This window comes from Watersipora subatra, chromosome 9 (genome assembly GCF_963576615.1).
Source record: "Watersipora subatra chromosome 9, tzWatSuba1.1, whole genome shotgun sequence".
Lineage (NCBI taxonomy): Eukaryota > Metazoa > Bryozoa > Gymnolaemata > Cheilostomatida > Watersiporidae > Watersipora > Watersipora subatra.
In genome coordinates this window covers 37,144,025-37,160,610 of record NC_088716.1, presented here as the reverse complement: position 1 = coordinate 37,160,610, position 16,586 = coordinate 37,144,025, and the positions used below count along the sequence as shown (strand labels likewise).

General features: G+C 36.6%; 1 protein-coding gene across 1 annotated transcript in view; it reads right to left on the bottom strand.

The window, feature by feature from the left end:
- Positions 1-16,586, bottom strand: part of LOC137403996 (roquin-1-like) — a 66,020-nt gene that overhangs the window by 29,390 nt on the left and 20,044 nt on the right. Inside the window, exons 11-14 of the mRNA XM_068090150.1 lie at positions 16,432-16,557; positions 11,010-11,195; positions 4,886-5,015; positions 1,067-1,366 (exon numbers count right to left, since the gene is read on the bottom strand). Of these exons, the coding sequence (XP_067946251.1) occupies positions 1,067-1,366; positions 4,886-5,015; positions 11,010-11,195; positions 16,432-16,557 (742 nt within the window). The remainder of the gene's footprint in view (positions 1-1,066; positions 1,367-4,885; positions 5,016-11,009; positions 11,196-16,431; positions 16,558-16,586) is intronic.

The following is a 16,586-nucleotide window of genomic DNA, read 5'->3' as shown; positions in this document are numbered from 1 at the left end:
GAGTGACGAAGGCATTTGGGCCCTGAGTAAGAAGGAAAATTGTAGACCGACGAAGGCATTTGAGCCCTGAGTGAGAGGGGAAAATTGTAGAGCGACAAAGGCATTTAGGCCCTGAGTGAGAGGGGAAAATTGTAGAGCGACGATGGCATTTGGGCCCTGAGTGAGAGGGAAAATTGTAGAGTGACGAAGGCATTTGGGCCCTGAGTGAGAGGGGAAAATTGTAGAGCGACGAAGGCATTTGGGCACTGAGTGAGAGGGAAAATTGTAGAGTGACGAAGGCATTTGGGCCCTGAGTGAGAGGGAGAATTGTAGACCGACGAAGGCATTTGAGCCCTGAATGAGAGGGAAAATGGTAGAGCGACGAAGGCTCGTCACCACCTAAGTCAGCAACATTTTTTTCCAACCATTAAAAGCCTGTGTGATTATGTATGCTTCATTTTCTGATCCTTCAATAGTAGTAGTAACTGGTGTATTAGAGCTAGTAGCACGGGTGTTGTTTGTAATGGAGTTACCATAATGAGACACTTTCTAGTATTCACATCAGTAGAACCAGTGGATATATATGTAGCATTGACATTGTCCGAGCTAGCATAACCATGACTTTTCTCTATACATTTGAAGTTTTAAGAGTTGACATCACTACTATCATGTGAATTATTATTATATTGATCAGTCAAACAGTCACTGACACTGCAGGATCAAATAAAAGTTTTACTCCTTCATTTCGAAAGCTGAATCGCTTACTGATTTGTGTTCCATTTTAGGTACATTTTTGTGATGGAATCACGATTTCGTATTTTTTTGGCTTCTAGCAAAAGGAAATGCCCTTCAGATGATCGTCTCATATCGTAATTTGTTGATAAATATCTTAACGACAATATCTTAAACTTGACAGCGTTCATACGCTTTTTTATTGTTACTAGGCGATGGCTTCATAAACTTCTTCCAAAAACGACGCTTATGTTGTTTTCCCACGGAACCGATTAACGACGTTTATGTCGTTTTCTCAGTGGAAGGGTTAAATTCCTGGGGGCATTATGGAAAAGCGCTTCAGAAACTGTCTTACCTGTCAGAAGGCCGGCTTTGATATTCATAAAGGTTCTCCTGGTCAATAGAATCACTGTCATCAACCATAGCAGTGTCAGCAGGTGATCTTTCCATAGGGGTATGCGAATGAGGCATTGTCGGAGTCATATTATTGACCTCCTGGTAATATGAGGGTGGTCTTGTTGACCTTGCTATTCCATCTGACTCTAGAGGTGAATGACAGTAGACAGAAGGATTGACAGGTGGATAGACAGGTGCATACACCTGTCTGTTTGAATCATAAAATGCCTCTTCATTCATGGGTGGAGTGTAGTAGGACCTACAATAGGAGAACATGCTGTGAACTTTGAACTCAAAATAATGGCTACATACATTCTACCACATGGTGATACTTGAAACAGGACGACAACCTGATATCCAACAATGGCAAGCTATCGAGGATGCGACAACCTGATATCCAACAATGGCAAGCCATCGAGGTTGCATCAGCTTTAACAATTTTACAGCAAACCAACACAGGCTGCTTCAAAACTGGAAAACTAATGTTTTATGGTTATTATATCATTCATAACAATGTTAATTATGATAAAGGTCAAAGTAGTTTGGTCAGCAGAGAATTTCTAGTGATCTGAAAGCCTATGATAAATGATTTTAATCTATACTATTATTAGCTGCTGTTCTGCCATCTGTATGTTCGCATTTTCTGTCACAACACGCAGAGTTTAAAAACAAGCGCAGTTACTATACGGCTTCATAAAAGTATAAACATGACAGGACTCTACAACAAATCTATTAAAAAGCAACATCAACTTGCTTACAAAGCTATTAAAAAAGCTCAAAACTATTAAAACTATTGCTATTCAATTGTAAATAAAGATGGAAACATTGCCTCATTTTCTCAAGTATTTTTATAGCAAATTTTATGTATTACTGTGAATTTTCTAAAATCTTGGGAGAATTTTAAGAAACATGAACAAAAGATAATAGTAACTAGAGTTAATTTATGAACAGCTTTGAGTTGATAAAAGTAAAATCTTGAAGCAAGAATTGCTACTAAAACTAAAAAAGTAGACAATTTCTATTCATATTTAAACCAACACTAAATATCGATTGACTCAATCTCTAGGCATAAAAGTGTAACAAGAGAACTTTAAAAGCTTCAAAAATGTGACTTAATAGTCATATTAACGAAAAAATAAACTTAGAATTGTCCTCCCATGATTCCCTGGAGACTGCAACTACCCAATTTAATAACTATGTTTCCATGATGCGCAGTACTGCGAAGCAGCCCCCTCCGAAGTCGAGGGGATTGTACGTTTCCATGCTGCGCAGTGGTTTCAGCAAATACCGCAAATTAGCCAGAGAAGAGAAATTGTATAAATCGAATCGCCTGATGGAGAAATAGAATCGATCACGGATACCGAACGTCATAAACGGTCTTTTTATGATTCTGTCGTCATTATACTTTTATTTACAATACAAATTCACAAGGTTTTACACTTTTTACATAGGAATATATTTTTAATAAGTATTTTTAAGCAATATATTATTTAAACGTTAATTTAGGACTTGCCACCTATTTTTCGAAAAGTGTTGGCATCGATAACAAAGTCCAGGAAAGTAATCACCTCATCATCCTCGTGAATGCAGACCATAATTAAATTTAGGTAAAAGAAGATAGGAAGAATAGTAAAAAACAAGATTAGCAGGACAACCTTTGTACTAGTTTATGGCCCTCGAAGAATCCGTCTCCACGGCATGAGAGCTATGCGCAGCCACTGCGCAGTCGCTGTTTCCTTGCTGCGAATTTGCACTGGCTTCGCACTGATCAGTGCGCAGTGATTTCAGTGCGAAGACGCCGTTTCCATGATTCGGAGATAGCGCAACTCCGAAGCACTGCGCATCATGGAAACATAGTGAATGATTGCTGGTGTAATAGTTCAATAAGTTGGGTTAAATTGAGGGATCAGCTTTCACATTTCTAGATGAGATATAAATTGAAAAATTCCCTACTATTTGCACAACATTTCAACTTGTTCTAATCAAAAATAATTCAAAACGATTCTATCATGAAATATCAAAGTAGTTCAGTGAGAAACTACCAAAACAAGCACAATAGAATGAAATCTTAGGTAAAAACCTTACTGAAGGATTGTCAGGTTGAACATAGCAAAGATTATGTACGTATCAGTGTCCACGTATGTCTACACATAAAAATATGAACATATCATCCACGTATGTCTAGTTTGTCTACGCATAAGAATATGAACACATACATTATCCACGTATGTCTACACATAAGGATATGAACACATACATTATCCACGTATGTCTACACATAAGGATGTAAACACATTATCCACGTATGTCTACACATAAGGATGTGAACACATTATCCACGATTGTCTACACATAAGGATATGAACACATTATCCACGTATTTCTACACATAAGGATGTGAACACATTATCCACGTATGTCTACACATAAGGATGTGAACACATTATCCACGAGTGTCTACACATAAGGATATGAACACATTATCCACCTATGTCTACACATGAGGATGTGAACACATTATCCACATATGTCTACACAAAAGGATATGAACACATTATCCACGTATGTCTACACATAAGTATGTAAACACATTATCCACGTATTTCTACACATAAGGATGTGAACACATTATCCATGTATGCCTACACATAAGGATATGAACACATTATCCATGTATGTCCACACATAAGGATATGAACACATTATCCACATATGAATCACATTTTCCAAAACTAAATGTTAACCAACACCATTTTAAAATTACGTATATTTATACCAATATGATTGTGATATACGTAAACAATTCATTTTATTCGAATGACTAATTGTTGCCCTTTTTATGATTCTTGTATATTTAGAAACATCTGAAAAGAAATTACTGTCAATAAAATAATGAAAATATATTTTGCTTTTTATCAACGATTTCGTTGTTGAAAAAAAAATTTTGCAGACACAAATACTCGCAATGCAAGCTCCCCAAGCTATGACAAAACGCGGTCATATTTTCAGCAAAATACTGAATTAAGAATTATGACAATGCCGATGATTAGCCAACACAGTAGAACGAGACAAAAACACTTCATTGGCCGCCATTCTTATACATTTCTCCATCCAGCCACCACACAATGCTCTTATGGTTACCATCTAGCCACCACACAATGCTCTTCTGGTTACCATCCAGCCACCACACAACGCTCTTCTGGTTACCATCCAGCCACCACACAATGCTCTTCTGGTTACCAACACAGGAGATAATCATAACGCTGGGTTGTAGCAGATTCAAGATATGCTGAAAAACTTGCACTATATTTAACCATCCTCCATTAACCTTTAAGCGGTGGTTATAGAATTCCACCAATCGGCTTGGGCATATATCTTGTGGAGTGCGCTAGCAAAAAATTCTTCCTTCACATAAATATAAAATAAAAAAGATATCGGTAAAAGTAATCTTTTCTCGGAAGTCATCCGTTTAAAACTATTATTGAAAACTCAATCTGCACTGTTATCTGTTGCTATTAATGGCGTTACTTCATTTGGCGAAAATGTTTAAACTCCAAATAAACTTGTTTGTCAATATCCAAAGTGACAGCATCCTGTAAAGTTGGCAGACGAAGGGTTAATCGGTGACTCACCATCTCAGAGTATGAGTCCGAGTCAAGTCGGCTCTTGCGAAGAGACAAACAGTCACAAAATATGACCTAATAGCTCAATAATTTCCACAGGCAACGTAAGATGCCTGTAAACCATATCAAATATGAAATTCCAGCAGTAGCTTTACCTTGGAGAATGGGGTGAAGAATACTGCACAGGCTGTTCATAATAGTAGTTGAGAGATTGGGGCGAGTAGTAGGATTGATAATGGTTGGCAGGTACTAAGGCTACATCATTTCTTCTCACAGTCATGTATCCTGAAAATAACATGTAATTGTACAAGACAGGCTATCTTTGATCAAAAGGGTGCCTCGTTCATAGATATAACTGATAGCTTCATGGCATCAAAATTCAACATTACTCGACATTAATCCAGTTACTCAACATTCGACATTAAAGGTTGACTAGCAATAATATTCACATTACAGTTATTTGGTACCAAAAGTTTTACCATGTTTTACTCTGTTGTGTTGCAGGTGCCAAATATGTGGGAATGTGATTACAAGCTCTTAAAAGCTCAAAAACGAAAAGCCGCCGTAGATTGGAATCTTTTTATTTCGATGAAGTAGCCATGAAGTTTGGTTATTGTCTTGTCACGTGATGTTCTCACGTGAATTGAAGGGCCAATAAAAAGCTCAATATAAAACTTATTGTAGCACTAGTTTATGACAAACACTTCGGGTTTTACCGAAGACCCCGTAACAAATATAGATGCTCACTACTTTACAGTTTTGTTTCGGTTTGGTCTAATTGGCAAGTCGTAATCTGATCATGTGACCCAATACTTCGCCAATAATTTCTGCAGCACTTTTCGATTATCACAAGTGACCAACAGGCTTGTCATGATTATCAGACAATGATATGCACTCCTTCAAGCTAAGGCTAATAAATTAAACTCATTTTTTTACGGTAGGTTATAAGATATCCCTGCTAAAAGTGACAGCATTACGATGACGATAAAACAGACGCGTAAGAACAATAGACATAGTTTTATTGAATGCGTGAAGTATATTTGTGAAAATATTTCAACGCATAAGGTTGCATTAAAGTGTAAACAGAAACCATCTCTCACAACTACATCACAGTTGAGCCGTTTTGGAAAGGGAGTCCAAACTACGGCGGTCTCGTGTGGCTGCGATTTTCTGTTCGTTTTTTAGCTTTTAAGAGCTTGTAATCACATTCCCACATATTTGGCACCTACAACACAGCAGAGTAAGACATGGTGAATCCAAATAACTGTAATGTGAATTTTGTTGCAAGTCAACCTTTAACAATGTTACTCAACATTTTAATGTAGCCATTACTGGGTGATCACAAGATTAATATAATGAATTGTGCATCTCTCAACTAATCTAGCAACTAACAGGCTTTCGTGATGATGTGATAATGTTTGACCTTATAAATGTTAATAAACTATGCTATTATAAATATATACATAAATATACTTATGTAATATTTACAAGATGAATAAATAATATAATATTTTCATATATATAACTATGCTACAAAAATTTCGAATAATTTTAATCCAATTAGCAAGCAAAATCAAAAATTGGTGTAGAGATTGTTCGAGAGTTGTGTAAACATTGTTTGGATAACTCCAAAATATTTATCTCGGCAAGCTTATTTATTTTGTATACTCACTTTTTATGCTTATAGAAGATAGGCTTTTAGTGAAAGTATGTAGGCCAATTTTCATCTATATATATATATTTCTCAAAGTATGTCTGTATGTCTGTCTGCATTCCGGCTATAGCTATTGTTAGAATAACTGTAGCTGGACAACAATGCTGACGCAATGTCATGGAATGCCGTCATTAGAAACCTAGCAGCTTACTAGAATTCTCCATTGGCAATGTGCCAGGCTAATAGCTTGAAAGTTACAGTTGTTTGACAAAGTTTTTAAACCTTTACAGTTTTTTTCATTTTTCTCTTAATTTATTTCAACTCCACAAAACACTTCTCTCATAAAATGTAGTTTGAAAGTTAGAATGGTATATGTTGTTATATGTTAAATACAAATCAATTTTCTGTCCAGAATTTTTTATTACCCGGGCAATGTCAGGTAGCACAGCTAGTCTAGTCATAAATAGTAAAAAACATCGTTAGAAAGGAGAAGCCTCCTATCTTCTAAAGGTTTGCCTAAACGAATGACGCCTCACTAAATTAACTGATGAAACACTACATGAGAGTCTTCTACGAGCATCAACCAATTCTAACATTTGATAAGTGAGCGGTAAAGTAACACTGGCTCTCCACACTTCCATGCCAACTAACAGGGACACGCAGCGAGCCTTCAACATACTTCCATGCCAACTAACAGGGACACGCAGCGGGCCTTCAGCATACTTCCACGCCAACTAACAGGGACATATAGCGAGCTTTCAACATACTTCCAAGCCAACTAACAGGGACATATAGCGAGCCTTCAACATAATTCCATGCCAACTAACAGGGACATATAGCGAGCCTTCAACATACTTCTATGTCAACTAACAGGGACATATAGCGAGCCTTCAACATACTTCCATGCCAACTAACAGGGACACGCAGCGGGCCTTCAACATACTTCCATGCCAACTAACAGGGACATATAGCGAGCCTTCAACATACTTCCATGCCAACTAACAGGGACATATAGCGAGCCTTCAACATACTTCCATGCCAACTAACAGGGACATATAGCGGGCCTTCAACATACTTCTATGCCAACTAACAGGGACACGCAGCGGGCCTTCAACATACTTCTATGCCAACTAACAGGGACACGTAGCGAGCCTTCAACACACTTCCACGCCAACTAACAGGGACACGCAGCGAGCCTTCAACATACTTCCATGCCAACTAACAGGGACACGCAGCGGGTCTTCAACATACTTCCATGCCAACTAACAGGGACATATAGCGAGCCTTCAACATACTTCCATGCCAACTAACAGGGACATATAGCGAGCCTTCAACATACTTCCATGCCAACTAACAGGGACACGTAGCGAGCCTTCAACACACTTCCACGCCAACTAACAGGGACAAGCAGCAGGCCTTCAACATACTTCCATGCCAACTAACAGGGACATTTAGCGAGCCTTCAACATACTTCCATGCCAGCTAACAGGGACATATAGCAAGCCTTCAACATACTAGTTTATTAATATTAAAAGCCTTACTAGCTTTAATCTAGCTCAATCTTGTGAAACAAGATTCAAAAAATTTAGTTCAATTTTTGATGCATTACTATTTACCACAGCTACTGCTATGAGTGACACATTTTTCTACTGCCACTACCCAATGCTTTAGGTAGCGAGTGAAATGGGAAAAACTTGAGAGCCATTTTAATTTCTGCTCCTCAAGGACACAATTAATGGCGAGACTGTTTTTCGCACAAGACTCCTTTATGGAGTGTTTTATCACTTTTCTCAGCCAGTGTTCATCTGTTTGGAGGTCTGACATGAGAAGGTCAACCACTTCATACAGTAATAACTTCATCATGCATGCTTATATTTATGGCTATACCAATTATAGATTTGCCTCCCCTGTAAGGGGCTGGTACAATGCTGAGTAATATCCATTCTACTTGCAGACCACATGATATTTCATGTCTGTGAATATCGCAGGATATAGGCCTCTCTTTTATTCGTGGAAAACGAAAAAATGAGAAATTATTGTTTTTGTAATATTTTAACAACCAAAAATGGAAGTGAAATTAAAATGCTCCTTTCGAGCTGTTGCAACAGTTAAATTCATTAGGTAATTATTCTATTACTCGTACAATGCCGGGCATTTAGCTCATTTGATATAAAAGGGACATCCGCTTACAAAAGTAATTCATTCCAGAAGTAGAATGAATTAATTCTACTTCTGGAAGTAGAAAATTTCCTAAGTAGAAACATATTTTACTATAAAAATACCGGAATACTCTAGAAGCTCCACAAAACTTGGACATTATATTACTAAAGGATAAATAGTAGAAGTATAGATGGAAAGAACAGTAAGAATAATGAATAAAAGCCTCGAATAATATGTTAGTTTATTTGTTTACCCTTAGCCTAGGCTGTCTAGACGGGGCCAGACAAAGACCGTAGGAAGTTAAAAAACGGCTGTCAGAGGAGGTGGGTCTTGCATTGTTAGCTTGGTTTTGCTCAGAATAAATGTTTAAGAATGTAAATCAAAAGATTTACATCGGCATAATTTGAAAAACTACTTGTACAAAAGCTCAGAACTTAAATTGCTAAAACTAATGCTGCCCTACTCTGTATGTAATGTGATATATGATAAACCCAAATTATACAACAAACGAAAACAAAGCAATGTCGTTTACTGGTTTTCGCTAGCAAATGAAACTGAGTGAGATCCATAAAAAGCAAATGGGTCGGGCTATGAAACAAATGGGCCAAAATACGAAAGGCCTTTCGTATCTAGAAATATCTTTCGTAAGTTAAAGCAAAAATTCTACCAAGACGTTTCGTAACTTAGAAATTTCTTATGTAGTCTTTCATAAGTAGAGGTTCAACTGAAATAATAATATATAATACTAATAATATATATTAGTAAAATAGTCATAAAAATTATTAATGAAGTAGCAATGAGATATTGATGATGATTTGGTAAATGTACGTTAAGAATTATTTTTAGTTACTGTAAAACATCTATTTGAACGCCACCTCTAATAGAATGACACTATGGGAGAAGGGTTGAAAAATAGATCGCCACCCTTTAATTGAATGCCACCTCCATTTGAACGCCAATTTCACATTCTTCAAGTTTTACGAAGCCATAATAGGAAGTGAACAGTAGAAAAGTGTTCACAAAATGTTACTTATAATGACTCAGTTACATCAATAACAATTAATTCTTTCAATGTTGCTGTGTTGGTTGTTGTACCCATGGTTTTAGTGACGGTATAATTGAGAAAATCAATCATTATAACCATAAGGACTACACTCTGATTTTAAGTCAATAAGGTCTGAATCCGATCCATTGTTTTCAGAATCGTCCAAAATGTGGTTTACATTCTGACCTGAAGACTGAAGCATTCTTATGAATGATTACAATACTCTTCAGAAATAGCATATGATGTAATAGCAACCATTGTAATGTCGTATCGATGTCTGCTTTTTAACTTCAAAGCTTTATTTTATTTTTTTTAACTTTGAAAGCGACACCATAAAAATAATTAATAACTGTATCCGGCTTTTACTCAAAGTAGTTCATTGTTTAACTCAGTCTGATACTTCGACGTATATAAAAAACGACTCGGCAAAAATGCTAAGACCAACCGCATTAATGTCAGTCCATTCAAAAGCGAGTGCGAAATATACCGTAAAGCCTCTAATTGAACGCCACTTCTATTTGAACACCACCTCTATTTGAACGCCACCTCTATTTGACTACCACCCTGAGAGAAGGGTTGAAAAATAGAGCGCCACGGCGCTCAATTAAAAGTTTAACTGTAAGTGATGTTAGCATTGCTTCACCCATAAGAGTTAGATTTATCTTCCCAAAATGCTAACAAACTAGTCCAAAAATACAGTGCCACAGTCTATTTAAATGTCACCTCAAATAAAATGACGCTATAGGAAAAGGGTTGAAAATTATATTGCCATGGTGTTCAAATAGAGAGTTTACAATAACTCCTTATCCCTTTAATCAGTAACTCGCCATCTTACTTCTATTGTGGATGCTTTTTATGAGGCTAAATGTAGTAGAGATTGTATTTACACACTTGAATAAAAACCTCAGTAAAGAAGATATTAATAGATTGCTTGGATTACTTGTATTAAGTCTGCACTTTTTAGCAATGAGCTCTTCAAACTTGAGCATGACAACAGAACACCTATGACTATTTTTACAATAGGAGAGCGTGACTGTCTCTGTGATATCCTCATGAGAACAATTACGATATTTTGAATAGTGGAATATAAAATAACAAAACTGAAAACGAGAAGCAAAAGACAACTATAGTACTAAATTCTTTCAACTTTATCAGCTAAATAACGATATCAACAAAGCGTTGCCTATACATGTATTATCAAGGCTCACATATACATTGTTTCAAGAGAGGATTACTCTTAATTGTAGTAAAGATGTCTGTCATTTTTTTTAAATTATATGGCGCTGCCACATATTCAGTCAAAAATCTCGCGTAAATAGCATACAAGAATTCATTCTAGTGATATCATTCTTATTGTAAACAGACCAGAGTGTCATACAACTATTGGAATATTTGTCAAGTGCCGTCAGTAACAGCATACCTGATGGGCTGAGAGGTGAAGAAGGGATCATATGCATTGCTTGTTGCGGATGCCTAGGAAGCATGGCAGGGGAAGGAGATATTTGCTGATAGTAGCCTGAATGGGTCTCTCTCATCTGAGGTGACATGACAAACTCAGCAGGTGGCACCTCGCCAGCAGGTCCCGAAGGTGGAGGATAATAATCAGCTAGAGTATAATGTAAAAAACTTATGATAATACAATATAATTAAATTTTTAGCCTGTTGTATCGATTTGTGTTCCGAATGATTGACTAAGCTACATATACACAACTAAACACAGTCATGCACTTTAACTCGCTTTTACCCGTGCTAGAGATGAAATAAGTTTGACATTGTGGCTCTTTATAAATAAGAAGAATTAAGCGACAGCATCGCATTTGACTGAAGCCAAAGTGAACCATGATCTGATACGAAAGTAAATTAGAAAAAAAAATTAAATACAAAAAGAATAACTCCAAAGTGTTAAGAAATAGATGGCTAATGTTGCGCTACAAGCAAGTATGGTGAAAAATACTGCAGATAGACCATGTAGATGTATGTGTGTATAAACCTTAGTATGGTACTCCGTGCAGTTAATACTCTATACGGTGAAGGGATTGCATAAGAAGATGAAAAGAGCCACGCACGTGTTACAATCTTCAATGAAAACTTTTTTAGAGTCATTATTTTAAGGATGTGTTTACCAGGTCATCAAGGTCTTTGAATGAATAAGGTGAGTAATACTAGCAGACTACACCAACTCAGAATATATAGTTTGAGACAATCTTTACTATAATAAGAGCTATGTCCTTCTGTCTGAAGCGATGCTAAAAGCGTTAGGAAAAAAGATTGCACCATCAGGAATCAAACCAGGGCATCAGATTCAAAGGCAAGCGCACTACCACCACACCAGTTGGTCGCCTTACACCTTCACGCTATTATTATAACAACAGTGATTACCCATGACAATCACTTACGGTGCATGGAACTGCCAAGCTTACTAGCATCTATGAAATGTATTGCAATTTGGTATGATTTAGTATGATTTAGTATGATTTAGCTTTGAACAAGATATATAGCATGATTTAACTGTAAACTACAATTGAAAATAATGAAATGTAAAGAAGAGAATTGAAGCAACTCAGTGGTATTGTACACTCATCTAGGCAAAGCACTGGAACCAATTAACAAGGTAGTACGATAGCTGCTCCTACAGCATAAATAATCCATTCCAGGGAAGTTTACGTTATATGGACTTTACGTTATAACAGTAAAATACATGTAAATTGTCTAATCAGTTCCAAGATCTTTCCAAACTCACCCCTTTGGCCATACAAAAATGAAAAACCTGAGATAACTTTTTTAATTTGTGAGTGGTACTGTAACTGCAGTATTATTGGTTTGCAGTAACAACTTTTCTCCTTTTTCTGATAAATCCTTACTGGTTTTTTAGACCATGATTGCTGTAATTTTATGATAAGTTGATGGGAGAGCAAATCTTTGACGTTAATTTACGACAATTTGCTTATTCTTTTAAAACAGCTAAATCGATTCTGCAAAGTAAAACTAATAACAAATATTATGTACGTCTACAATAAAGCAAAACAACAAAATATTTTTACTATAAAAAAGCAGTACTACCCGTTCGTTGTCTATCTGTACCCAGGGGTTCGGGTTAGGATAAAAGAGAACTTTTGACGATACTCCAACATTCAGATTGGTAGACCAACGCTGTAACATCTGTACCAATTAATCGCCTTCAAATATTTATGAAAATTATGCAGCGACCTATTCTCTGTTTTGTCGACACGTCTAGCGATATACCGCGACAAACTAGAATGTCATTGAAGTTGTATATATAATTGATATAACGCTGTACACACGCCGTTTTTTCTCTCTCACAAGTGCAGTGAGATTAACTTTAAATTGAATTTCGATACTCGCCCGACTTGACACTTGGCATTGAATAGAATTTTTCACAAATTACGAAGCAAAAACTTCATATAATTTCTTCATGTTATCTGGAATTTACGCTGTAGGAGGTATACGTTATAGGAGCGTCTACTGTACATGTTAGAGAATTGCTGGAATTGATAACACAACAGAAGCGTGGACCATTTAAAGTTTGTTGAAAGAACAACTGGTGTAGCACTAGTTGTTAGTATCACTAGTTATTAGTATCAATAGTTATTGGTGTCATTAGTTATTAGTACCACTAGTTACTAAAATCACTAGTTATTAGTACGACTAGTCAATGGTATCTCTAGTTACTGGTGAGACCAAGTGCTTGAATGTTTGTTATCTTGACCTTAAAAGTTTACTTGTAACAAAAGTCACATTACAGTTATTTGGTATCAAAAGATTCACCATGTCTTACTCTGCTGTGTTGTAGGTGCAAAATATGTGGAAATGTGATGAAAAGCTCTTAAAAGCTCAAAAACGAATAGTTAATTGCAGCCATCACGAAAACTCTGTAGGTTGGAATCCCTCTCAAGGTTAGGTAAAATGTGAGTGCGATGGCGATAGTGGAACATGACGGCTTCTGTTTATACTTTCATGCAACCTCATTCGTCAAAATATTTTCCCAAATACACTTTAGCATTCAATAATACCATGTCTATTGTCCTTACGCGCCCATTTCATCATCATTGTAGTGCTGCTGTCATTTTGGGCACTGATATCTCAAAACCTAGCCTAAAAAGTAGTTTAATTTTTTAACCTTAGCTCGAATGAGTGCATATCATCCTCTAATAAACATGAGGGGCCTGTTGGTCACCTGTTATAGTCGGAAAATGTTGCAGAAATTGTTTGCGCCACTCGGCGGAAAATATGGGTCACATGATCAGATTATGACTAGATGTATAGACCAAGCTGAAACGAAACTGTAAAGTAGCGAGCATCTATATTTGATAAGGGCTCTCCGGTAGAACCCGAAGTGTTTGTTATAAACTAGGGTTACGAGAAGTGTTATATTGAGTTTTTTATTGGCCTTTTCATTTCATGTGATAACATATCAAAACAATAACCCCGTCGAGTTGAGTACGTCATCAAAATAAAGGGATTCCAACCTATAGCGGTATTTTTAACTGTATATTTTGGAGCTTTTAAAAGCTTATAATCACATTTCCACATATTTTGAACCTACAACACAACAGAGTAAGACAGGGTGAACCTTTTGATACCAAATAACTGTAATGTGAATTTTGTTGTAAGTCAACCTTTGAGGTAACGAGCATCTGGATTCTCAGATACCATATGTGGCCAGTCTTCCACCGTAACTAGTCACTAAAGCTTATGTTCTGTTACTAACCAATAAGTAAGTTCGCTGCTTCTATCAATCAAAGGGTCTGTATTAAGCGGAATTCTAAATTGAGTTTTGTTCACTCTTTATTCTGACAATTTATTACCATAATTATCATACTGTTTGTTATTCGATTAAAGCTAAACTCAGAGAACAATAATATATTTAAATCTAGTATGCGATCCACTTGAAATATCTCACCAATATTTTTAAGTTTGTGCAGCTCTCTACTTTGTGATACAAGCTTCATGATCAATTTCTCTATGTAATTGTCTATGAGTGCGTGTGATACTGTATTTTCCTGCTACTTTTCTGATTTGTACCCAATTTTCTTATCTTCAGGACACACATCTTCTTTTGTAATTTCAGAACACACTTAAACTGACAACAAATGAAACCAAATGTCTTCTCCCTGCAGTCATGCATGCTATACAATACTCCATTTTTACTTAGCCTGAAGTTGAGTGTGTATGCCTATACATCTCTGAGTTAAAAAGCTTGAGTTCCACATAGTTTTCTATATGCTCCTATGAAGGATATTATTAAGAGATGAAGTGGCATGAAGTTGATTGAATAGATGTACTTTTAAGATGTGTTCATAAGCATATTCGGCTACGGTTGTTTTTATAGCTATGGTGTTCATTATCCATATTTAACTCAACAAGAAACTGCAGAGATATAGCACACATAAATAATTTCAGCACATTCATGCAGGACAAGATTCATAAAACAGCTGGAAATTGGGTAAACAAGAAATTACCATCCACTGAGAGTATAAAATGACAGAACACATGTCTGGAATAACAGAACACAGGCATGACATAACAGAACACAGGCATGAAATGACAGAACAAGCACATGACATGGCAAAACAGGTGCATGACATGATAGAACACGTGGATGAAATGACAGGGCAAGTGCGCAACAGGGCAAGTGCATAATATGACAGAAAAATGGCAAAACATGACAGAAAAATGGCAAGACATGACAAAACAAGTTATGGGGATTCACAGACAGGGCCGTATCCTCCGATACTGCAGCTACTGCCATGGCAGTACCATTTTTTGATGCTCAAAATCTTGGAACTCACGTCAATTTTGCTTGATTTTAATAAATCTTTAAAAAGCTGAAGAAACAGAAAATTTTCACTCATGGGCGCCACCACATTGAATCAGTACGCGCTTCGCGAGATGTATCATTGATGTCTAAATTATCCCGTTTCATCACTAAGTGCATTTTTTGCAAATTCAACTGCAACGCAAAGAGATCATTGATGGAGCACACTGTTGGCCTACAGTGTTTAAGCTGCGTGTGGGTTATTTAAGCAATGTACAATAGAAGTTGATTGATAATTGATTATTATTATTTATTTATATTATTATTGATTGAGAAAGATCATTCAGCGCTATCAACCGGGTTCTGACTGCCATAAGGGCCTCTATGGGTCAAAAAAGACTGAACAATTTACTAACACTACATGTGCACAATGATCTAACTGATAAGCTAAACATACAAGCTATCATTGTCACTTTCAAACACTTCCACAGTGGAAAATCTTCCCTTCTTTAAATTAATTCTAACTATTTGTGTAAATGACTCAGTTTACTGATTCTACCACTTGCTCAGTATTATAGACTATAGTATAAGTGCATTATTTTTGACATGGTGTTCTATTAATTTTACTTTTTAACTCTACAATATTATTTAATTAAATAATTTCATAGGAGACTACTCGTCTCCTACACCATTCAGCATTGTACTTGATGATAATTCTACCTCATGCTAGCTGTGGCCAACCCCTTTAGCAGCTTTCATTCGCATTACATTTTTAATAAACGTTGTTAAAGACAATCTCAATAAACAGTTTTATATTTAGAAAACTGGTTTATAATGTCACATTTGCTGTTAGAACATGTGCCCCATCGGGAGCCAAGTGTGCTAGATTTGCATCATTCTGGTTGGTTATACTAAAAAATTTCCCGGAGGGAGAATCCATGGACCCTCCCGCCCCCACCGAGAGGGCGCTCGGCACCTTTCTCGGACTCTCCCCGCAGTACCATTTTCAAACAGGTATATACAGCCCTGTTCACAGAGTGTGATTAGATTTTCCTACTATACTCACTGATGGGTTGTTGCACAGGTCTAGAAGAGTGCGCTTGCCAGTGTACTTCAGAAGGAGCTCTGTTTCTTGTGGTTGGGCTGACGACTGCACGAGGTTTATAACAGCTAAGCAGCTCAGGCTTTCTACCTGCATACACGTAAATAAACTTTTTCAGA